The following is a 26,062-nucleotide window of genomic DNA, read 5'->3' on the forward strand; positions in this document are numbered from 1 at the left end:
AAGTGAAGAGAGAGATTGTGTCAAGTAGAGAGAAAGACAGACAGTTAGATAGAAAGACAGACAAGTAGAGAGAAAGACAGACAAGTAGAGAGAAAGAGAGGAGTAGAGCAAGAGAGAGAGAAGGAGATAAAAGGGAAATAGAGAAAAATAGAGAGAAAGAGAGAGAAGTAGAGCACGATAGAAAAGGAGAGAGAAAAATAAAAATAAAGAAACTTAGAGAAAAAGAGAGAGAAGAGGAGTGAGAAAGAGAAAAAGAGAGAAATAGAGAAAAGAAGAGAAAGAGAGAGAAGTAGGGTGAGAGAGAGAAAAAGAGAGAAATAAAGAAAAGAAGATAAAGAGAGAAGTAGAGTGAGAGAGAAGAAGAGAGAAAAAGAGAAAAATAGAGAGAAAGAAAAAGAAGTAGAACGGGAGAGAGAAAAAGAGAGAAATAAAGAAAAAATAGAGAGAAAGAGAGAAAATAGAGTGAGAGAGAGAAGGAGAGAGAAAAAGAGAGAAAGAAAGAAGTAGAGCGAGAGAGATAAGGAAAGAGAAAAAGAGAGAAATAGAGATAGAAGCAGAGCTAGAGAGAAAGAGAGAGGAAAATAGAGAAAAAGAGAGAGAGAGAGAGAGAGAATGAAATGGCGTAAGAAGTTCTACGTGTATACCGTAGCACGGTTCTAGCAACAAAAATGTAAACAGTAAAGATAATTGAAATCTCTAACAAAAGTTTATGGACAGTTTGCTGTAAGAAAACTGTACGTTGTATAGCTCCTACGATCCTGCTAAATTCTGTGGTTCTACGTCGAAAGTTGCAGGAGGAGAAAGTGATTACATTTTGCGGAGTGAACAAAAAAAAAGAAAATATATATAATAAGACACACTTACTCTCCACCACCGTCCTGCGGTCGGATCCGTCGTCGTTGATCTGCTGGATGTTGCCGAAGTGGATGTCGCTGAAGAAGATCCGGTTGGCTCCTTTGCCGCCGCCCCCGCGGTAGTCGAAGGTCAGAGCGATGACGTTCTTCATGTGCTCCGGATCTTCAAACGGTTTAATAGGAGCGTTCAGGTTGTGCTCGTCTGACAGGTGAACGCTCTTCAGGATGGTTCTCTCTGAGTACAGCAGATACCCGTCATACTCCCGGCAGCTCTGCCCGTCCTCCGTCAGCATCCCGTGAGCACAGGCACACGTCCGCCGCCCGTTACCACGGTACAGACACAGCTGCTGACAGCCGCCGTTATTCTCCTTACAGACATTCGTCCCTAAAGATTATATAATACACACAATACTAATTAATAACTGATCAAATTTATCTTTCAATTATACACTAATACAACACAATTAACACTAATTTAAAAAAGGTAATGTAGAACAACATGGACATCCGAATAACACTGAGGGTCCAGACTACACCCTAACTACACCTAAATTTAACCCAGACTATAACCAGATTACATCTGTACTATACCTAGACTATACCTAAACTATACCCAGACTACACCTGAACTATACCTAGACTACAACCAAACTATACAATTACTTAACCCAGACAACACCTAGAATAAACCCAGACTATACCCAGATTACACCTGTACTATACCTAGACTACAACCAAACTACACAAATACTTAACCCAGACTACACCTAGAATAAACCCAGACTATTCCCAAACTAAACCTGAACTACACCTAGACTAAACCCAGACTATACCCAGACTACACCTAGACTTAACCCAGACTATAACCAGGCTACACCTGTATTATACCCAGACTACACCTGCACTACACCCTAACTACACCTAAATTTAACCCAGACTATAACCAGATTACATCTGTACTATACCTAGACTATATATCTGTACTATACCCAGACCAGACCTGTACTAAACCCAGACTATACCCAGACCTCACCTGTACTATACCTAGACTTTACCCAGACTACACCTGTACTACACCATAACTACACCAAGACTAAACCCAGACTATAACCAGGCTATACCTGTATTATACCCCGACTATACCTAGACTAAATCCAGACTATACCCAGACTACACCTGTACTATGCTCTAATTACACATGTACTGCACTCATATTATACCTAGCCCACACCTAGGCCATACCCAGACTACACCTGTACTATAACTAGATCATACCCAGACTACATCTGCACTATAACTAGACTATGCCCAGACTACACACGTACTATACATAGACTTAACCTAGTCTACACCTGATACAAACTACACCCTGACTAACCCTGACTACACGTATACTACACAAGGACTACACTTGTACATCTAGATTACACCTTTACTTTAACTAGACTACACCTATACCCCCAGACTACACCCGGAGTGTAAGCACATACAGAGTGTAAGCAGGAGTGCAGGAGAGAGCTCACCTTGCTGTCTGGCTCTGTTGAACACTTTGATGTCTTTCAGTTGTACACCCAGACCTGTCCTCAGAGTTACGGAGTCTGTAGCGTTGTGTTTATTGCCCCTCTTTATAGAGCCATTAGAGTGAGTGCTATTCAAACAAACAAACAAACAAACAAACAAACAAACAAACAAACAAACAAACAAACAAACAAACACACAAATTAAGTCTAAATGTGACACATTAGTTTGTACAGTAAAATAGCTGTAGTATAAGTTTTCATTCTCAGTTTAGTAACGTTATACAGTATTACAGAACCGCGTCAGTTCTCTCTGCACAGAACCACACAGAAATACACTGTGGTCAGTTTGTTACTGTGGTAATTGAGAGAAATATTTTGGTAGTCGACTAATCTGTCGATTATTTTTCCCATTAGTCAGCTTTTATTTCTGCCATGCCCTCTATCTCTGCTTGCTGTGGGTACGGCTCCTGTTTAAAGCATTCTCTCACTTAACAGCTAACAGCTAAACATGGTTTTTAATGTCCTTCAAACGTCCAGAACAGTTTCCTTTAAATGTGGAAAGTGCTGATATTTAATGAGAAAATACGTAATTTTATTGTGTTTTTGTGTTAATATCTTTGCAATAATACAACACAGAAAGACTGTTCAAACTTTTTTAAACCTGTAGAGCCTACACTTTCAATTCTTAAAGTTATTTTTAATTTATAAAATCTTACATTTTGAACGTATGAGGCTATGAATAAGGGTTGACATTTTCATTGCCAGATTTCAGTGCCAGATTATTTTACCTTGCATTTAAAGTCATCACAAACATATAAAAGTCTATGAGTCAGTTTTATTTAAAACAGGTGGAAGCACAGATCCACCAATTACAGATGAGAGGCAGATGCTGAAAAGAGAATTCCACCAGTATCATTGCAAAAATATTAAAACATTGGGATACTTCCAATTTGACATGCTGGTGAGTTAGTAGACCCCAGAGCGTTAACGATTAATCGGCAATGAACATTTGAAGTGGACACATTTTTTAATCGACATTGTCGAATATATCGACTAATCATTGCAGCCCTACTGACCGGTCACTCCAGTAGATGTAGCTCTCGAACACGGAGACGGAGAACATGTCCATGTTGTTGCTGGCTAGAACCAACTCCCGGTTCTCCCCAGTCTCCAGGTTAATCCGCTCGATCTTATCAGTGCGGGCGTCGCACCAGTACAGCAGACCCTCCTGCAAGACAAACAGACAGACAGACAGACAGATGATTACAGCAGCGATCAGTTAGATTAATACAGTACCAGTCAAAATTTGGACCCACCTTAAGTTCAGTGGTATTTTTTTTTTATTATTTTAAAATGTTCTGCATTGTAGATTATAATACTAAAGTCATCCATTCTTGTATTTTCTCAGTCAGCTTTACAAGGTAGAGGTACCTGGAATGGCTTTCAGTTCACAGCTGTGCTGAACTTATCAAGAGTTAATTACTTGAATTTTCTGCCTCTTAATGTGTTTCAGAGCATCAGTTGTATAGTTGTGAAGAGGTAGGAAAAAAAAAAACTTTAAGAAAGTAAAGCCACAAAGACCATCAAAACGTTATGATGAAACTGGCACTCATCAGGGTCACCCCAGAAAAGTAAGACCAAGAGTTACCTCTGTTGCACAGGATAACTTTATCAGAGTTACCAGCCACAGAAACCACAAGTTAACAGAGCCTGCAGATAAGAGCAACTAAATGCTTCACAGTAGAGCATTTTGGTTTGTTTAACACATGGTTTGTTTTAAGTTACTACATGATTTCATTATGTGTTCCTTCTTAGTCTGGATGACGTCAGTATTCATTTATAATGTAGGAAAAAAAGAAAAACATAAAAGCTTTGAATGAGAAGGAGTGAGCAGGTTTTGAATGGTCCTGTACGCAAAAACATGACTATTAAAAATATATATTTTTATAATTAATTATATTTCAACACTGAATTTTAACATAGTGCAGATCTACAGAGATCATGTGACTAGCCAGAGTGCAGTAATCAGATGCAGAATCTGATTGGACAACAGTCTGATATTGTCCATGTATTGCAGTGTTTTAATCATGATACACCAAACAGCCTTAAAATATATTTATCCAGACTCAGTTCTGCTGCATGATTTTGTGTGTGTGTGTGTGTGTGTGTGTGTGTGTTGGCACCGGTACCTCGTAGTCGATGGAGATGCCGTTGGGCCAGCTGATACTGACATTCACCAGAACTGCCCGCTCAGTGCCGTCCAATCGGGAGCGCTCGATCCGTGGGTACTGACCCCACTCAGTCCAGAACAGATACCTGCACACACACACACACACAGTGAATTAGACAGATTTAGACTGTTATAATGTGCATGTGTATAGCAAGCCATTACGAGGCGGCTTTTGGAAAATAAAGTGTAATGGGATGGAGTGCTACAGACTAGTAGCTCTCCAGCCCAGAGGGTTGTTGAACCCAATTGCAGAACAATTTAATTCAAAGCAGGTAAACCCAAGAAGAAAGGAAAAAATAAATAAATTAACACACCGCTCCTCACGCGGGATCTAACCTGTGTCGTCAGGGTCGTGGTACAATACACTACCGCTGCCCCGGCTAGTGAATTGGGACACGGCCGGGAAAAAAACGGCCTTACAAGGAGATTTAAAGCCCGAGAACAGGAGGAAAAAAGAGAACGGGTGGAAACAAATGTCACACTGAGCGCGACAGAGAGACGGGGAGGATTGTAAACAAAAGCTTGCCAGAAAAGCAATGTTTTTATAATTTTTTTTTTCATTATCATTCATTATAGATCAAACAACCTCATGGGCCAGATGTTTCATGCTTGCAGACCCCTGGTGTATAGTGGTTGTGTGTGTGTGTGTGTGTGTGTGTGTGAGCTTACCCTCTCTCTGGATGGATGGCGATGGCACGGGGTTTGTCCAGTCCCTGTGAGATGACGACATACCGGAACAACCCGTTCAGCCTGGCGACCTCGATCACATCAAAGCCCTGATCCGTCCAGTAGATATTCCCTAAACGTCAACCAAACAGCAGAAATACACAAATAAATAAATAAATACCAACCTCACCAACTGCAACAACCCCAGATCATAGCCCCGCCCCCACAGGCTTGCACAGTAGAAACTACGCAGCAAAATTGACAGTGTCAAATTAACTCTGTAAGAGTTTAATTTGACACTGTCCTAGATAACATATGGTCCCACTCACTATAGTATTAAAATGACTCTACCACAAGAGTTACATTTTTAGAATTAATTCAACACCATATGGAATCATATATTAACCCTATGTACCTCTTATCAGTGTTAATATTTTAAAATTGTTAATTCATCACTATAGGGTTGAATTAACAATTGTTGATTAAATTGTTAATATTTTTTTTAAGTTGGTTTGAATTTATTTTTGTGTATTTTCTGACTTTCACCCAAAAAAAATATATACCAAAGTATCTATGAAGCATTATAAAATGTAAGCTATACCACAGAATACTTTTTATACTATGTAAGCTTTATTTAACACAAGAGAGACCATCAAAAACTACCAAAAAAGCAGTGGTTCTCCCATAACACAATAACTCTTGGATGGAGACCCTTATCCACCATCCAACCCAACACCAAGAGGGTGAATAACGCTCCATCAGGGGAAGCACCATAGCTAAGCTAAATCACACACACACACACACATACACACACACACACACCATACCTGTCAAGTCTCCCGTTTTGGCCGGGAAACTACCGTATTTTACTCCTCTTTCCCGCCGTCCTCCCGTATTAGTATTTTCCCGTAAATTTCCCGTATTATACTAAATAAAAAAATATATAGGCCACAGGCGACAATGCCCTGACCGCTGTGTGTCTCTTAACCAATCGTGGTGCCGGTTCAAGGAGAAAGTCCCGCCTTTCAGGAGAAACAGCCAATCAGCTAGCTGGTTTTGCGGAGCGCAGTTTAGTGTGCGGGAAGCCCCGCCCCTCCCCTCGCTGTGAGTTCAGGCAGCTAGTCGGAGCAGCTGTCGTTAAAACTAATCTGGATATACGGAGATTTTTCTAAAAGAAAGGTAATTAACCATGTAAACTGTGATGAGATTGTTTCTGATAGCTGGTTAAAAAGACTCTTCTATGAATCAAAACATAAATTAAACCCACTGTGTGCTTAATAAAATACAGCTTGTGACTCAGTTAGCTTAACTTTAGAATTAGCTAGATAGATATTCAGGGTTTGAGAAAAATCTACATATATATATAATGCCCTGCCCTGATGTGCCTGATCAGCCAATAACTATCATTTCCAAACTCTATTAGTTCAGGGCTAGTTTTAGGGTTTGTTAGAATTTGTTTAAATCTCAAGTATTGTGGTGTAATGTATTATTTAGAAGGGGTAGAAGAGATGGTTGAGCTGGAGAGAGAGAAAATGTGGAGAGGGCTGAAATTAACTGAACTGATCAGGAGTGGACTGAACGATAGAAAGAAGTATTAATGAAAGATTATTAATTGTGTAGGCCCCTTAGGACTATTATTTACTTATGGAATATATCTGATCCATGCCCTTTTTGTAAATTTGTGCACCCTTCAATTTCAATTTTAAATCTATTAAATAAATAAAAAAATATATTATATATATATATATATATATATATATATATATATATATATATATATATATATATATATATATATATATATATATATATATATTCCCCTCGTTTGGCCTGTTGGGGCGGTGGAAAAAAACCCTTATTTTTAAGTCCAAAACTTGACAGGTATGACACACACACACACACACACACAGCAGAGTTCAATCTTTATGCTTCTTTTTTCCGGTTAGCTTCACTGATAAGTGGTTTTCTTAAGGCTACACAGCTGTTTAGTCTCAATCCCTTGAGATCCCCTCACATCGTGTGTATGGAAATGCTCTTCATCATTATTATTTCATTATTACCGTATTTTTAATACATGAGGCTTTCATAAGGCCCACTGGATTATAAAATGCATTATGCAACACTAGTAAGGAACAGGGGTGTTAGGATGTTTTCCTTCTAATTCTAACATTCAGAAAATGTTTTTTTTTAAGAATTAAAGTTAAGAATTTAGTTTACTTAGCTAAGCCTTACGGGTCTCGCCACCCAGCAGCCAGACCTGTAAAGCTTAGCTATGTAAACTAAATTCTTAACTTTAATTCTTAAAAAAAAAACATTTTCTTTTAAAGTAAAACAAGCACTGGATGTTAATCTACACAGATTTCTCCTGAAAACTGTTTATTTGGGTGAGTAAAGCGCATCTGTTTATTTACAGTAAGCTTAGGTTTCCAGATTTCCACTAAAGTTGGGTGCAGTAGCAGTAGCATTAGCAATAGTGGCTAACCGCTAAAACTCCTGTATAACTTCAGTGGAGTGGCTTTCCTACTCCCTACATCCTGACTGGTAGAATACATTATAAAATGTATATATAAATATATATTTATATCTTGTATTTTATTCTACAAAACATGATTATTTATTTATTGTTTGGAGTCAGAAGACCATTTCTTAGTTTTATACAGAACACATGATTTTTTGTGTACTCTAATAAAAGAGAAAAAAAGAAAAAAGAAATAAAATCCCAGGGCAGTTTTACTTTCTAGACCCGGTATCAAATAACACTGAACAGAACTTACACTTGGCCCATTTCTCAAACGTAAAGTAAATTAGATTTTCCCTTTAAAGTTAATATTTAATATAAATTAATATGCACACATACAGTAATGTAAATGGGATAATTAACAGGGTATTAATGTATTAGTAAATGTATTCATTTCAGTAGCTGAGAGTAGAGCTCGGACTCTGCAGGCTGAGATTTGCTGTTTGGCTGTTGGTTGAATCCGTGCGACAGACTGGGTATAAATCCTTTAGAGGGAACTGGGCCGAGCCGAAGGCCGTTATACAACCAGTGTTTACCCAGCGATCCGGCCTTATCGTCCCAGATACGCCATCCAAACATTACCGCACCACACACTCAAGAGCTCAAACACACACTCCCATTAACCCTTTACAGACAGCACAGAGTGTGTGTGTGTGTGTTTATGTGAGTTCTGAACCTGCAATCCAGTCCACGGCGATGCCCTCCACTCTGCCGATCCCGTTGGTGACCACATCCTCTCTCCAGGTCTGGTCCCGCTTGGCTCGGCTGATGGTACTCAGGCCCATGTCCACCCAGTAGATCGTATCATTATCTACAGATCCATAAACACAGAACTTACTGAGAGCATCATGTATAATAATTTATCATACATATCAATAATCAATACTGAAGTACAGTACTACAGAACTCCTCATGGTTCAGAACCGCCAGCAGAACCACCAGTAGAGGTTTGGAAGAGTTCAGGAGGCTGTACTGATTATTGATCAATACTCACATTTCTAAACTTAGGCCTTTAGCTCAAAATTAATAAATACCTTTTTTTAGTTCGTACACTAGGGGGTGCTGTGTATTGGCCTTCACTCACACTTTTAGATTTATGAAATGTCAATGATATTCATAAACGTATACAGCTCTGGACAAAAATAAGAGACCACTTAAAAATTATGGTGTTTTTCCTTTACCCATTTGAAAACCTCTGGAAGATAATAAAAAAAAGATGGATGATCACAAACAGTCAAACCAAGCTGAACTGCTTGAATTTTTGCACCAGGAGTGGCATAAAGTTATCCAAAAGCAGTGTGTAGGACTGGTGGAGGAGAACATGCCAAAACGCATGAAAACTGTGATTAAAAACCAGGCTTATTCCACCAAATATTGATTTCTGAACTCTTAAAACTGAATTATAAGTTATGAATATGAACTTGTTTTCTTTGCATTATTTGAGGCCTCAAAGCTCTGCTATTACACATTTTCAGCAAATAAATGCTCTAAATGACAATATTTTTATTTGGAATTTGGGAGAAATGTTGTCTGTAGTTTATAGAATAAAACAACAATGTTCATTTTAATCAAACATATACCTATAAATAGAAAAATCAAAGAAACTGATTCAGAAACTATAGTGGTCTTAATTTTTTTCAGAGCTGTATATGTATACATCTTTTGTAAATTATCTAATACAAATGACACAATATTATTACTTTGTATTATATAATGTACTTCATTTGTTAATACTACAGAGTTATCCTATATCCTCTATTGATGATATTATTGATGGTATACATGATAATGATCTTGATGATACTAATGATGATATTGATATTATTGATGATGATATTGATTATGATATTAATGATATTATTGATGATATTAATGATGATATTGATATTATTGATATTATTGATGATGATATTGATGATGATGGTGCTGTCATGGTTTAGATCGTACCTCACTGGGCGCTTGTTCAAGGTGTCGTGGCAAGGACAGCTGTCCTCAGCCCACTCCCTATCCACTGGGGTTCCCCAGGGTTCGGTACTGGGTCCCCTTCTCTTCTCAATATACACTGCCTCTCTTTATCAGGTTATCCTACCATTGCTTTGCTGATGACACCCAGCTATACCTGTCATTCTCACATGAAGATCACTCAATCTCTGCACGGAGCATCACCTTCAATTAAATCTCTCAAAGACTGAACTTCTGGTCATACCAGCAAAACCATCTTTTCAACACAACCTCTCTATAAGCATCGACTCTCTCTCTCTCACCGACAAAGGTTGCTAGGAACCTGGGTGTTATGGTTGATGACCAGCTCTCCTTCACGCACCATGTGGCCTCGGTTGCTCGATCCTGCCGCTTTGCGCTCTATAACATCAGGAAAATTAGACAGTTTCTGACGCAACAGGCCACCCAACTCCTGGTACAAGCAGTCGTCATCTCACGCCTCGACTACTGCAATGCCCTGCTAACTGCGTAGTAAAACCACTCCAAATGATCCAGAATGCAGCAGCACGTCTGGTCTTCAACCAACCAAAACGGGCACATGTCACCCCGCTGCTCATTGAGCTCCATTGGCTACCAGTTGCTGCTCGCATCAAATTCAAAACTCTTACAATCGCCTACAAGGTGATGACAGAACAGCTCCTTCCTACCTGCACTCACGCCTGAAGGCTTACACTACCTCCCGGCCGCTGCGCTCCTCCAATGAACGTCGCCTCGCTTTGCCAAACACAATTCACACAAAGCAATCCAGACTGTTCTCATACAGAGTTCCCCAATGGTGGAACAAAATACCTTCCACTACCAGATCAGGAGAATCTCTCACTATCTTTAATAAACTCCTGAAGACAGAGCTCTTCAAAGAGCACTTACTCTCCTAACACCTCTAACACACTAACTACTTCTAACCTCATTTCCTTCTTCCCCTCCTTCAGTTCTCTATCCCTTTATTTCCCTTCGACCTCCTTTAAGCCCTATCTAAAAATGGGTTATCTTAATTCCTATTACTTTTGTACTTCATTATTGTAAGTCGCTTTGGACAAAAGCGTCTGCCAAATGAAATGTAATGTAATGTAATGTAATGTAATGATATTGGTAATGTTGATGATATTATTGATGATGATATTGATGATGATATTATTGATAATATTGATGATGATGTAGAGGTGTGACTCACCAGCGTGGAAATCGATGCCGACGGCTAGTGATGATCCTGAGACTGGAACCAGAGCGTCGGATTTGTCTGCCGGGTCGAGCGGAATCCCCCTGATTCCCTCATGAACCGAATAGAGCAGGAACGAGCCCACACCTTCAACCAGAGCACATCCTGACTTACTCCAGCTCACTACAACTCACTCACACCCCGACTTACTGTACACTCCAGCTCACTACAACTCACTCTCACCCCGATTTACTGTACACTCCAGCTCACTACAACTCACTACAACTCACTCACACCCCGACTTACTGTACACTCCATCTCACTACAACTCACTCACACCCCGACTTACTGTACACTCCATCTCACTACAACTCACTCTCACCCTGACTTACTGTACACTCCAGCTCACTACAACTCACTCACACCCTGACTTACTGTACACTCCAGCTCACTACAACTCACTCACGCCCGACTTACTGTACACTCCAGCTCACTACAACTCACTCACACCCTGACTTACTGTACACTCCAGCTCACTACAACTCACTCTCACCCTGACTTACTGTACACTCCATCTCACTACAACTCACTCACACCCTGACTTACTGTACACTCTCACTCACTACAACTCACTCTCACCCTGACTTACTGTACACTCCAGCTCACTACAACTCACTCACACCCTGACTTACTGTACACTCCAGCTCACTACAACTCACTCACACCCTGACTTACTGTACACTCCAGCTCACTACAACTCACTCTCACCCTGACTTACTGTACACTCCAGCTCACTACAACTCACTCACACCCTGACTTACTGTACACTCCAGCTCACTACAACTCACTCACGCCCGACTTACTGTACACTCCAGCTCACTACAACTCACTCACACCCTGACTTACTGTACACTCCAGCTCACTACAACTCACTCACGCCTGACTTACTGTACACTCCAGCTCACTACAACTCACTCTCACCCTGACTTACTGTACACTCCAGCTCACTACAACTCACTCACACCCCGACTTACTGTACACTCCAGCTCACTACAACTCACTCACACCCTGACTTACTGTACACTCCAGCTTACTACAACTCACTCACGCCTGACTTACTGTACACTCCAGCTCACTACAACTCACTCACACCCTGACTTACTGTACACTCCAGCTCACTACAACTCACTCACACCCTGACTTACTGTACACTCCAGCTCACTACAACTCACTCTCACCCTGACTTACTGTACACTCCATCTCACTACAACTCACTCACACCCTGACTTACTGTACACTCCAGCTCACTACAACTCACTCACGCCCGACTTACTGTACACTCCAGCTCACTACAACTCACTCACACCCTGACTTACTGTACACTCCAGCTCACTACAACTCACTCACACCCTGACTTACTGTACACTCCAGCTCACTACAACTCACTCACACCCCGACTTACTGTACACTCCAGCTCACTACAACTCACTCACACCCTGACTTACTGTACACTCCAGCTCACTACAACTCACTCACACCCTGACTTACTGTACACTCCAGCTCACTACAACTCACTCTCACCCTGACTTACTGTACACTCCATCTCACTACAACTCACTCACACCCTGACTTACTGTACACTCCATCTCACTACAACTCACTCACACCCCGACTTACTGTACACTCCAGCTCACTACAACTCACTCACGCCTGACTTACTGTACACTCCAGCTCACTACAACTCACTTACGCCTGACTTACTGTACACTCCAGCTCACTACAACTCACTCTCACCCTGACTTACTGTACACTCCAGCTCACTACAACTCACTCACACCCTGACTTACTGTACACTCCAGCTCACTACAACTCACTCACACCCTGACTTACTGTACACTCCAGCTCACTACAACTCACTCTCACCCTGACTTACTGTACACTCCAGCTCACTACAACTCACTCACACCCTGACTTACTGTACACTCCAGCTCACTACAACTCACTCACGCCCGACTTACTGTACACTCCAGCTCACTACAACTCACTCACACCCTGACTTACTGTACACTCCAGCTCACTACAACTCACTCACACCCCGACTTACTGTACACTCCAGCTCACTACAACTCACTCACACCCTGACTTACTGTACACTCCAGCTTACTACAACTCACTCACACCCTGACTTACTGTACACTCCAGCTCACTACAACTCACTCACACCCTGACTTACTGTACACTCCAGCTCACTACAACTCACTCACGCCTGACTTACTGTACACTCCAGCTTACTACAACTCACTCACACCCCGACTTACTGTACACTCCAGCTCACTACAACTCACTCACACCCCGACTTACGGTACACTCTCACTCACTACAACTCACTCACACCCCGACTTACTGTACACTCCAGCTCACTACAACTCACTCACACCCCGACTTACTGTACACTCCAGCTCACTACAACTCACTCTCACCCCGACTTACGGTACACTCTCACTCACTACAACTCACTCACACCCCGACTTACTGTACACTCCAGCTTACTACAACTCACTCACACCCTGACTTACTGTACACTCCATCTCACTACAACTCACTCACACCCTGACTTACTGTACACTCCAGCTCACTACAACTCACTCACACCCTGACTTACTGTACACTCCAGCTCACTACAACTCACTCACACCCCGACTTACTGTACACTCCAGCTCACTGCAACTCACTCTCACTCACTACAACTCACTCACACCCCGACTTACTGTACACTCCAGCTCACTACAACTCACTCTAGCTCACTCACACCCACAGTAACCCCAACTTACTATACACTCACATCTACTCATATCTATTCCCACTAACTCCCGTTCACTCTTAATCACTCCTACTCACTCTAACTCACACCCACATATGCCAACTCACTTTAAATTTGTGTGTGTGTGTGTGTGTGTGTGTGTGTGTGTGTGTTTTACCTTCGCAGGACTGTTGTCCGCTCCTCAGGCTGTACCCGGCGGTGCACATGCAGGACCGGGTGGTGGGTGAGGTTGGGAGGCAGAGCTGAGAGCAGTCTCCATTATTTTTACTGCACAGGTTAGCACCTAAAAACACCAAAAACACCAGTTACCCCCCAACAGTATACCCCCAACACACACCAGTTACCCCCAACAGTATACCCCCAACACACCAGTTACCCCCCAACAGTATACCCCCAACACACACCAGTTACCCCCCAACAGTATACCCCCAACACACACCAGTTACCCCCAACAGTTTACCCCAACACACCAAAACACACACCAGTTACTTCCAACTCACCCCCCAAAACACACCAGTTACCCTCAACTCACCCCCCAATGCCCACCAGTTACCCCCCAACAGTTTACTCCCAACACACCCAAACACACACCAGTTACCCTCCACCAGTTTACTCCCAACACACCCAAACACACACCAGTTACCCTCCAACAGTATACCCCCAACACACCCAAACACACACCATTTACTCCTAACTCACCCCCCCAAAACACACCAGTTACCCCCCAACAGTTTATCCCCAGCACACCCAAACACACACCAGTTACTCCTAACTCACCCCCAAAACACACCAAACACACACCAGTTACTCCTAAGTCACCCCAGAAAACACACCAGTTACCCCCCAACAGTTTACCCCAACACACCCAAACACACACCAGTTACTACCAACTCACCCCCCAAACACACCAGTTATCTCCCAACAGTTTACCCTCAAAACACCCAATCACACACCAGTTACCCCCAACAATTTACCCTCAACATACCCAATCACACACGAGTTACTCCTTACTTACCCTCCAAAACACACAAGTTACCCCCAACAGTTTACCCCAAAACACACCAGTTACTCCCAGCTCACCCCAACAAAGCACACCAGTTACCCCCAACAGTTTACCTCCAATACACCCAACACACACCAGTTACTCGCAACTCACTGCCAAAAACAAACCAGTTACCACCCAACAGTTTACCCCAACACACCCAAACACACCAGTTACCCCCCAACAGTTTACCCCAACACATCCAAACACACCAGTTACCCACAACACACTCCAACACACCAATTAACCCCCCTACATTGCCCTAAAACTACCACCTAAACACAGCATTACAGGGGATATAAACACACTAAACACACACACACCTCCGGTCTGGACCGTCTCATTGTAGATCTTCATGTGCATCATGGGCGAGGTGCTGTTCCTCAGAACTTTCCAGTTCCCTCCATCTTTCTTATCACATGTTCCAATCTGATCCGTCCCCTGATCCGCCCACCACAGCTTCTCACCTGGAACACGAGAACCCATCAAAAGTTAGAACTAATCAGGTGTCAGAACCCATCCAGTGTGAAAACACATCTGGTATTAGAACTCTGATAGTTTATAACAGTGAAAAGTGCAGCCGTACCCATGATGGCGAGAGCGGAGGGCTTGCTGAGTTTACCCTTCACCCCCTCCAGCACGTCCAGCCCGGTGCCGTCCAGGTTGCAGCGGCTGATGGTTCCGTTGCCGGAACTGACCCAGTACAGCCGGTTCTCATCAAAGTCCAGAGACAGACCTGCAGCCCAGCACAGAGAACACAGATAAACCAGTGCAATGAGCCTCCACTACACCGGGAGGCGCTGTAACACAGAACACTGCTACACCTATACACAAATCAGACTGTGAAGGAAACACCCACTCACCCACAGGTCCTTTCTGATTGGTGAAGAGGACGCTGCGGTTGCTGCCGTCTGTGTTGGCCATGCTGATATTATCTCCGTCCGTCCAGTACAGATTACTGGAAGTTTTGAAAGTTGGGGTTAGTAGATATAGAGCGCAGATGGGGAAGGAGGGGTTCTCAGGTGCTCTCAGCGTGAACCAGTCATTAAAACTCCTCTACACTCAAATAAACTACAGATAAACTACAGCTCATCTGTAAATTAGATACAGATAAAGTACTGATACACCGAACTTCAGAAAAAAACAAACATAAATTTACAGATACATCGAGATTACAGATTAACAGAGTAACTTCAGATCATCAAGAAATAAACTACAGATACCCCCAAACTACAAATAAACTACAGATTGACTACATCTAATCTGCAGATAAATTACAGATAAAGTACTGATACACCTAATTTCAGAAAACAAACAAACATAAACTTACAGATACATCGGACTACAGATAAACTACAGATAAGCTAATAAACTACAGATACACCAAACTACAGATAAACTACAGATACAACACACTCCTGGTGCACAACAAATAAACTACAGATACCCCAAGCTACAAATAAACTACAGATTAAGTACAGATAAACAACAAATAAACTACACATAAACCAAACTACAGATAAGCTACAGAAAAGCTACAAATAAACTAGAAATGCCAAAGTACAGATACACCAAACTACAGATAAACAACAAATAAAGTACAGATACATCAAACTACAAATAAAGTGCACATAACTACAGATACACCAAACTACAGATAAACTACAGAAAAGCTATAAATAAACTAGACATGCCAGAGTACAGATACACTTAACTACAAATAAACGACAAATAAAGTACAGATACACCAAACTACAGATAAAATACACATAACTACAGATACACCAAACTTCATAGAAACAACAAAAAAACTACGAACTATAGATACACCAAACTACAGATTAACAACAAATAAAGTATAGATACAACAAACTGCAGGCTAAATCCACATAAACTGGAGATATACCAACCTACAATTTAACAACAGATAAAATACAATGAACTACAAAAAAACTACACATAAACTACAGAAAAGCTACAAATAAACTAGACATGACAAGGTACAGATACACCAAACTACAGATAAACAACAAATAAAGCACATATACACTAAACAATAATAAACATATACAGATAAACAATAAATAAACTACGAACTATAGATACACCAAACTACAGATAAACTACAGATAAGGTACAAATAAACTAGATATGCCAAACTACAGATACACCAACTACAGATAAACAACAAATAAACTACAAATAAACTATAGATATAGATAGATATATAAACATACCACACTACAAAGTACAAAAAAATAAAAATACATCAAACTACAGATTTACAACAAATAAAGTACAGATGCAACAAACTACAGACGAAACTCACACAAATTGCAGATATATCGACCTACAGTTTAACAACAGACAAACAGAGGTTCTGCAGATCGCTCCTAATCTTTACGTCTGTAAGCGAGATCAGTAGCGATGTTTTGAGGTTGAGTACGCTCAGCTCGGCTCCTGGTGATTGAAGGGTTGCCCCTGGCAACACCATCGTTCTGAGAACGGTGAAGGACGTTACAGTCCATTATAGATCTGCTGGAGCTCCAGACTGGACCCACACACTGACAGCACTGTTACTGGTTCAGGATATGGACAGGGTTGACTGACTGGGTTGTTACTGGGCTGTGATTGGCTGTAGCTGGGTTGTTATTGGGTTGTTATTGCGTTCTTACTGGGTTGTTACTGGGCTGTGATTTGGTTGTAGCTGGGTTCTTACTGGGTTGTGACTGGGCTGTTATTGGGTTCTTACTGGGTTGTTACTGGGCTGTGATTGGCTGTAGCTGGGTTGTTATTGGGTTGTTATTGGGTTCTTACTGGGTTGTTACTGGGCTGTGATTGGTTGTAGCTGGGTTGTTACTGGGTTGTGACTGGGCTGTTATTGGGTTCTTACTGGGTTGTTACTGGGCTGTGATTGGCTGTAGCTGGGTTGTTACTGGGTTGTGACTGGGCTGTTATTGGGTTGTTATTGGGTTCTTACTGGGTTGTTACTGGGTTGTTACTGGGCTGTGATTTGGTTGTAGCTTGGTTGTGACTGGGTTGTGACTGGGTTGTGACTGGGTTGTTATTGGGTTGTTATTGGGTTCTTACTGGGTTCTTACTGGGCTGTGATTTGGTTGTAGCTGGGTTGTTACTGAGTTGTGACTGGGCTGATATTGGGTTGTTATTGGGTTGTTATTTGGTTCTTACTGGGTTGTTACAGGGCTGTGATTTGGTTGTAGCTTGGTTGTGACTGGGTTGTTACTGCATTGTGATTGGGTTGTAGCTGGGTTGTTACTAAACTGTGACTGGGTTGTAATTAATCTGTCATTGGGTTGTGACTGGGTTATAACTGGATTGTGACTGGTTTGTAATTCGGTTGTTATTGGGTTGTTATTGGGTTGGGACTGGGTTGTAATTAAGCTGTGATTGGGTTGTGACAAGGTTATAACTGGGTTGTGACTGGGTTGTTATTGGGTTGTTACTGGGTTTGTTATTGGGCTGTGACTGAGTTGTGACTAGGTTGCTACTGGGTTGTTATTGGGTTGTGACTGGGTTGTTATTGGGTTGTTACTGGGTTTGTTATTGGGCTGTGACTGAGTTGTGACTAGGTTGCTACTGGGTTGTTATTGGGTTGTGACTGGGTTGTTATTGGGTTGTTACTGGGTTTGTTATTGGGCTGTGACTGAGTTGTGACTGGGTTGCTACTGGGCTGTGATTGGGCTGCTACTATGTTGTGACTGGGTTGTTACTTGGTTATGACTGTGTTGTTACTGGGTGGTTACTGTGTTGAAACTGTGTTGATACTGTGCTGGGTAACTGGGTACTGGGAGGCTAAGATTCTGTCTGAAATTCTGAACTATTCATTATTAAAATCATTTATTAAAATAAATCAGTGAATAAAGTCGTCAGTGTTCCGCCGCGGTGCATCCAGTTCACATCGGCTCCGGTTCTCTCTGAGGATTCGTTCCCAGACACCAGCGGAAAACCGGCCCGAGACAGAATTCCACACACGCTCCCCAAACCATTCAGTCCTGCCAAACGGCCTGTTTATCTTACTGTGTGTGTGTGAGAGTGTGTGCATGAGTGTGATTTTGTATGTGTGTGTGCATGTGTGTGACCGTGTGCATGTGAGAGAGTGTGTGTGTGTGTGTGTGTGTGTGTGTGTGTGTGTGTGTGTGTGTGTGTGTGTATATGTGTGTGTGAGTGTGTTTGATGACATCAGATCAGTCCGGGGGGTGTTTAACTCTAAGCCCTTAATTTCCTGCCAAACATTTACGAGCGAGACTCCGCCCTCATTACCCCCCAAACCAATCTCTCAAAACGTGAGTTTAGCTCCACCCCCACAACCAGCTCTTCCCTAAGGAGGTGGAAAAGACACACACACACAATACTACACACACACACACAAAATCACACTCACACACACAATACTACACACACACACAATCACACACAATCACACCACATCTGATTCTCATTTCAGTCTGAGTCAGAGAGGCGGAGTCTCACCACGGAAAACATTCCACCACTGCAGTTCTAAAAAAGGTGCCGAAAAATATATATCCCTCTATTCACTCTCTCTATCTCACTCTCCACCATTCTCTCTCACTCACTAACTCTCCTCCATTCTCACTCTCTCACTAACTCTCCTCCATTCTCACTCTCTCACTAACTCTCCTCCATTCTCACTCTCTCACTAACTCTCCTCCATTCTCACTCTCTCACTAACTCTCCTCTATTCTCACTCTCTCACTAACTCTCCTCCATTCTCACTCTCTCACTAACTCTCCTCCATTCTCACTCTCTCACTAACTCTCCTCCATTCTCACTCTCTCACTAACTCTCCTCCATTCTCACTCTCTCACTAACTCTCCTCCATTCTCACTCTCTCACTAACTCTCCTCCATTCTCACTCTCTCTCCCTTACTGTCCCCCATTCTCACCCTCTCACTAACTCTCCTCTATTCTCACTCTCTCACTAACTCTCCTCCATTCTCACTCTCTCACTAACTCTCCTCCATTCTCACTCTCTCACTAACTCTCCTCCATTCTCACTCTCTCTCCCTTACTGTCCCCCATTCTCACCCTCTCACTAACTCTCCTCCATTTTCACTCTCCCCATTCTCACTCTCTTACTAACTCTCCTCCATTCTCACTCTCTCTCTCCCTTACTCTCCCCATTCTCACCCTCTCACTAACTCTCCTCCATTCTCACTCTCTCTCCCTTACTCTCCCACATTCTCACTCTCTCTCACTAACTCTCCCCCATTCTCACTCTCTCACTAACTCTCTCCCATTCTCACTCTCCCCATTCTCACTCTCTCTCACTAACTCTCCCCCATTCTCACTCTCTCACTAACTCTCTCCCATTCTCATTCTCTCACTAACCCTCTCCCATTCTCACTCTCCCCCATTCTCACTCTCTCTCACTAACTCTCTCCCATTCTCATTCTCTCACTAACCCTCTCCCATTCTCACTCTCCCCCATTCTCACTCTCTCTCACTAACTCTCCCCCATTCCCATTCTCTCACTAACTCTCTCACTCTCCCCCATTCCCATTCTCCCACTAACTCTCTCACTCTCCCCATTCTCATTCTCTCACTAACTCTCTCACTCTCCCCATTCTCATTCTCTCACTAACTCTCTCACTCTCCCCATTCCCATTCTCTCACTAACTCTCTCACTCTCCCCCATTCCCATTCTCTCACTAACTCTCTCACTCTCCCCCATTTTCATTCTCCCACTAACTCTCTCACTCTCCCCATTCTCATTCTCTCACTAACTCTCTCACTCTCCCCATTCTCATTCTCTCACTAACTCTCTCACTCTCCCCATTCTCATTCTCTCACTAACTCTCTCACTCTCCCCAATCTCATTCTCTCACTAACTCTCTCACTCTCCCCATTCTCATTCTCTCACTAACCCTCTCCCATTCTCACTCTCCCCCATTCTCACTCTCTCTCACTAACTCTCCCCCATTCTCATTCTCTCACTAACTCTCTCACTCTCCCCCATTCTCACTCTCTCACTAACTCTCTCACTCTCCCCCATTCTCACTCTCTCACTAACTCTCTCACTCTCCCCATTCTCATTCTCTCACTAACTCTCTCACTCTCCCCCATTCTCACTCTCTCACTAACTCTCTCACTCTCCCCATTCTCATTCTCTCACTAACTCTCTCACTCTCCCCATTCTCACTCTCTCACTAACTCTCTCACTCTCCCCATTCTCATTCTCTCACTAACTCTCTCACTCTCCCCATTCTCATTCTCTCACTAACTCTCTCACTCTCCCCATTCTCATTCTCTCACTAACTCTCTCACTCTCCCCATTCCCATTCTCTCACTAACTCTCTCACTCTCCCCCATTCCCATTCTCTCACTAACTCTCTCACTCTCCCCCATTTTCATTCTCCCACTAACTCTCTCACTCTCCCCATTCTCATTCTCTCACTAACTCTCTCACTCTCCCCATTCTCATTCTCTCACTAACTCTCTCACTCTCCCCATTCTCATTCTCTCACTAACTCTCTCACTCTCCCCAATCTCATTCTCTCACTAACTCTCTCACTCTCCCCATTCTCATTCTCTCACTAACCCTCTCCCATTCTCACTCTCCCCCATTCTCACTCTCTCTCACTAACTCTCCCCCATTCTCATTCTCTCACTAACTCTCTCACTCTCCCCCATTCTCACTCTCTCACTAACTCTCTCACTCTCCCCCATTCTCACTCTCTCACTAACTCTCTCACTCTCCCCATTCTCATTCTCTCACTAACTCTCTCCCATTCTCACTCTTTTCCCATTCTCACTCTCTCACTAACTCTCTCACTCTCCCCCATTCTCATTCTCTCACTAACTCTCTCCCATTCTCACTCTTTTCCCATTCTCACTCTTTCACTAACTCTCTCCTATTTTCATTCTCTCACTAACTCTCTCACTCTCCCCATTCTCATTCTCTCACTAACTCTCTCCCATTCTCACTCTTTTCCCATTCTCACTCTTTCACTAACTCTCTCCTATTTTCATTCTCTCACTAACTCTCTCACTCTCCCCCATTCTCACTCTCTCACTAACTCTCTCACTCTCCCCATTCTCATTCTCTCACTAACTCTCTCCCATTCTCACTCTCTTCCCATTCTCACTCTCTCACTAACTCTCTCACTCTTTTCCCATTCTCACTCTTTCACTAACTCTCTCCTATTTTCTCTCTCACTAAGTCTCTCACTCTCCCCATTCTCTCTCTCTCTGCCCCATTCTCACTCTCTCACTAACTCTCTCCCATTCTCACTCTCTTCCCATTCTCACTCTCCCCATTCTCACTCTCTCTCACTAACTCTCCCCATTCTCATTCTCTCACTAAGTCTCTCACTCTCCCCATTCTCACTCTCTCTAAATAACTCTCCCCCATTCTCACTCTCTCTCACTAACTCTCTCCCATTCTCACTCTCCCCATTTTCACTCTCCTCTATTCTCAATCTATCTATATCTCCCTCCCTGACCCCAGTTTCACTCTCTCTCAATAACTCTCCCCCATTCTCACTCTCTCTCACTCTCCTCTATTCTCACTCTCCTATTCTTACTCTCTATGTATTTCACTCTCACCATTCTCTCTCTCACTCTCCCCATTCTCACTCTCTCCCTAACTCTCCCCAATATCACCCTCCCCATTCTTACTCTCTCTCTATATCTCACTCTGCCCACTTTCACTCTCTCTTACTAACTCTCCCCCATTCTCACTTTCTCAATCTTTTCCATTCTTTCCCAGTCGGCCCTATTATTACTTGCCCCATTTTCACTGTCTCACTCTCACCCATTCTCACTCTCTATCTTACTCTTCCCCCTTCTCTCTCTCACTCTCCTGCATATTCACCTTATCATCCTCTTAGATGATCACTCTTACTAAGCTTATTGTCACTTTCTCACTCCCTTTTATTTACACTCTCACTACATCTCCTACTGTCTCCCCATTACCCCCTCTTATACTCTCCATTTTCACTCTCCTCTATTTACACACTCACTCTCCCCCATTCTTACTATCTCTCTCACTCTCCCCATTCTCACTCTCTTTCTCACTATCTCTCTCACTCTCCCCATTCTCACACTCTCTCACTCACTCCATTCTCACTATCTCTCACTAACTCTCCGTATCTCACTCCCACCATTCTCACTCTCTCTCTATCTCACTCTCCGTATCTCACTCCCACCATTCTCACTCTCTCTCTCTCTCACTCTCCCATTCTCACTCTCTCTCTATCTTACTCTCCCCATTCTTAATTGTTCTCTTACTTTTTCAGTTTCTTACTCTTCCTTATTCTCACTCTCCTGCATTTTCACTTTCTATTTACACTCTCTTACTCTCCCCTCCCCCCCATCCATTCTCTTTTATTCTCTTCGGTCACTGAATTTAAAAATGAAAAAAAAAAAAAAAGAAATAAATAATGGTGATCCAGTGTACTTATTGGACAGTGAGGATCTGAGTTTGATGCTACTCACCCCAGGATTGGATGGACCACCAGGCAGTGTGGTTTATCCAGACCCTGGATCACTGCGTTCTTAAATGATCCGTCCAGTCTGGCCACGTTGATCTGTTTCTTGTTGGTGTCGTAGCTCGTCCAGAACAGGTTCCGAGAAACCCAATCAACAGCCAGCCCGTGAACGTTGGGCAGATCTGCATGGATACACACACAGACACACATGAACACACACATTAACACACACACTGTACAGTATGATGTCATCCATGTAATCTCTTTATCTCTGCAGGTCAGTGATGGTCAGTTGTGGGACGTACCTGCAGAGACCACTGTCTCGATGCCCGTCCCATTAACGAAGGCCCTCTTGATGGTCTGAGTTCGCACGTCTGACCAGTAGATCCGGCGCTCCTGTGCATCGTAGTCCACCACCGTCACGTTGTCGATGTCCGGCACGGTGAAGGAGATGATGTAATTATAGTACGGGTTATAAATGTCCACTCCACGGATCTCAATCTGACGAGCGTACAGCAGGAACTGACGCGACTCTGCACAGAGATAGCCAGAGAAAAGTGTGAGTGTGTGTTTGTTGTGTGAGTGTGTGTAGGTTTAGAACACAAGACATTCTTTTTTAATATTAAACAGGATGAAATGCTTTAGGCCGTGAGGGCATTACTATTTGCATATTAGCAGTTATGAATATTCATAAGGCATAATTAAATGTCTGGATCTAAACATGTGGTTGTTTTATTTTTTCCCATTAATTTTTTTGAGAATAACAGTCATTTATAGGGGAGAGTTGGGTGATTTGTGCCAGATTTACTTAAAGTGACTTTAAAGCGAGACCATGACAGTAATGCTTCCTAATATATGTACATATATTTCAGGATGTGGTGCATCCCTGGAAACAGACACTTTGGATCTGAAATAAAGTATTTAAGAAATACAGCTTCATGGCACAACTTGCCCCCAGTGCGGGGTACCGGTAAGTTGTGCCTTTGAAGAAAATACATTGGGGTAAATTGTGCCATTGATTACTGGAGTAAAACAGTATACATTGATCTCAGACACTGTATTGCTATATAAAAGCTAAACAAATTCAATACAAAATTACTAATTTGAGGTTTATCACAACATCAAAGGTCAATTTGAGCACACCAAAAGGTCACACACATGAGCACACCAAAGATCAATTTTATAAAACAAGGCCTATTCTATTCTATTCTATTCTATTCTATTCTATTCTATTCTATTCTATTCTATTATATTCTATCTCAGGTGGCTACTACTGTATGTATTTATACTTTATTGATTGTTTCAGGAAATCTTACATTACATTAAAATATACATTTCAGTACAATACAATTCAATATCCAAATTCACAACATATTACAAAATTATTTACAAACATCAAAATAAAAAATAAATAAAAAAAATCCTGTCTTCTTTTTGCTGATATATGTCCATACTTATTTTCCTTTTGAGTTCTGTTATAACCTGCTTAAAATACTTGTACTTGTGATATTTTGATTGTCCATAACAATTTTGCAACTTGTTTTCTATAGTTTATATTATACTATTTATAATATATAATATTATATTTTTCTAATTATTAACCAAAAAATTTCACTTTCAGATACGGTAAGGCTTAATTTAAAATTTTCCGTATTTTATTACTTTTAGATCATAAGTAATTTTTATTAAGTCCATACTTCCTTTGATCTATAGAAATCAAAAAGAAAGTGTTCCAAGGTTTCTAGTTGGGTACAGTTTGATATAGCACATGTCGGACTATGTATTTTATAATTCCACTTTATATGGTTTCTTACTAGAAATCTTTGTTCGCAATTAACCAAATGATATCTCTCATGTTTTCAGACATTGCTTAACTGACCTGCGCCTTCATGTTTTTTTATACTTTATTCTGTTTATTGTTAATATAAAAGCTGCATTTGTGTGATGCAACATGTCCATTTGTATGTAAGGAGCAGGAGTGGTTAAGCACTGAGCGCGTGCCTCATGCACTGCGTACCTGCATGTGTAAGATAGCATTGGGCAGCTGACTGTTGTCAGGGTTTTAATCAGTCAGTGGCGCACTGTATTTCCTGCCACCAACACATAAAGACGCCAACAAAAAGACAGCAATGATCAGCACAATGCACTTTGTGCAGGGTGTTCAATAGGCCCATGATGTGCTAGGAGGTTAATATAGTATTGTCAAGAGCTTAAAATGGTGTTCCAGATGTTTGCTCACATTCGTACGCCATAAACTCCATAAACTGACTGTTCACTTGCTGCCTTACAGAAGCCCCTGGAGCCAGATCATCAGTGTTGTTCATTTATTCACCTGGCAGTGGTTTGTTATTGGCTGATTGGTGAATGTGTAACTTATTACATTTCTGATATGATTTATTGTTCATGGTTTAGATTTAAAGGAACTGCTGACAGTCGAGGCTGAGGAAATTAATCTCCAGCAACTGCAGAAGTCCTGAGGAAGTTGAGGCGAAGCTGCACTGAGAGCAGCAGCAGTCATTGTTTTCTCCAACTGGGAGACGTTGGATGTGATCTTCTGGCCTGCAGAGACTTTTCCATTAATTAAGATCAGGCTGAGGGAAAGCTGGAGCTGATTCTGGATTCGGAATGCTGTGCTGACTGCAGACGAGTCTTACACACAGAAAACCAAAACTAACTTTTTAACCATGTTAATCAATTAACCACTGGTTAAATCATGTGTTTGATCATGTGTCTGATCAGAATCGATCAATAAATATCAGGTAAATCACTACATTTTTATAATA

At 42.0% G+C, this 26,062-nt stretch overlaps 1 protein-coding gene across 5 annotated transcripts in view; it reads right to left on the bottom strand.

Annotated features, from left to right (window-relative positions):
• The window catches only part of lrp1aa (low density lipoprotein receptor-related protein 1Aa), a 187,080-nt gene that overhangs the window by 62,598 nt on the left and 98,420 nt on the right, over positions 1-26,062 (bottom strand). For all 5 annotated transcript variants that reach the window (XM_049471909.1, XM_049471912.1, XM_049471910.1 and 2 more), the window contains 13 exons: positions 23,585-23,812; positions 23,287-23,461; positions 15,672-15,766; positions 15,395-15,544; positions 15,132-15,275; positions 13,924-14,049; positions 10,961-11,092; positions 8,465-8,599; positions 5,274-5,403; positions 4,564-4,690; positions 3,451-3,602; positions 2,378-2,502; positions 865-1,239 (listed from right to left, as the gene is read on the bottom strand). In XM_049471909.1, coding sequence (XP_049327866.1) covers positions 865-1,239; positions 2,378-2,502; positions 3,451-3,602; positions 4,564-4,690; positions 5,274-5,403; positions 8,465-8,599; positions 10,961-11,092; positions 13,924-14,049; positions 15,132-15,275; positions 15,395-15,544; positions 15,672-15,766; positions 23,287-23,461; positions 23,585-23,812 — 2,094 coding nt within the window. The remainder of the gene's footprint in view (positions 1-864; positions 1,240-2,377; positions 2,503-3,450; positions 3,603-4,563; positions 4,691-5,273; positions 5,404-8,464; positions 8,600-10,960; positions 11,093-13,923; positions 14,050-15,131; positions 15,276-15,394; positions 15,545-15,671; positions 15,767-23,286; positions 23,462-23,584; positions 23,813-26,062) is intronic.

Source organism: Astyanax mexicanus, chromosome 24 (genome assembly GCF_023375975.1).
Source record: "Astyanax mexicanus isolate ESR-SI-001 chromosome 24, AstMex3_surface, whole genome shotgun sequence".
NCBI lineage: Eukaryota > Metazoa > Chordata > Actinopteri > Characiformes > Acestrorhamphidae > Astyanax > Astyanax mexicanus.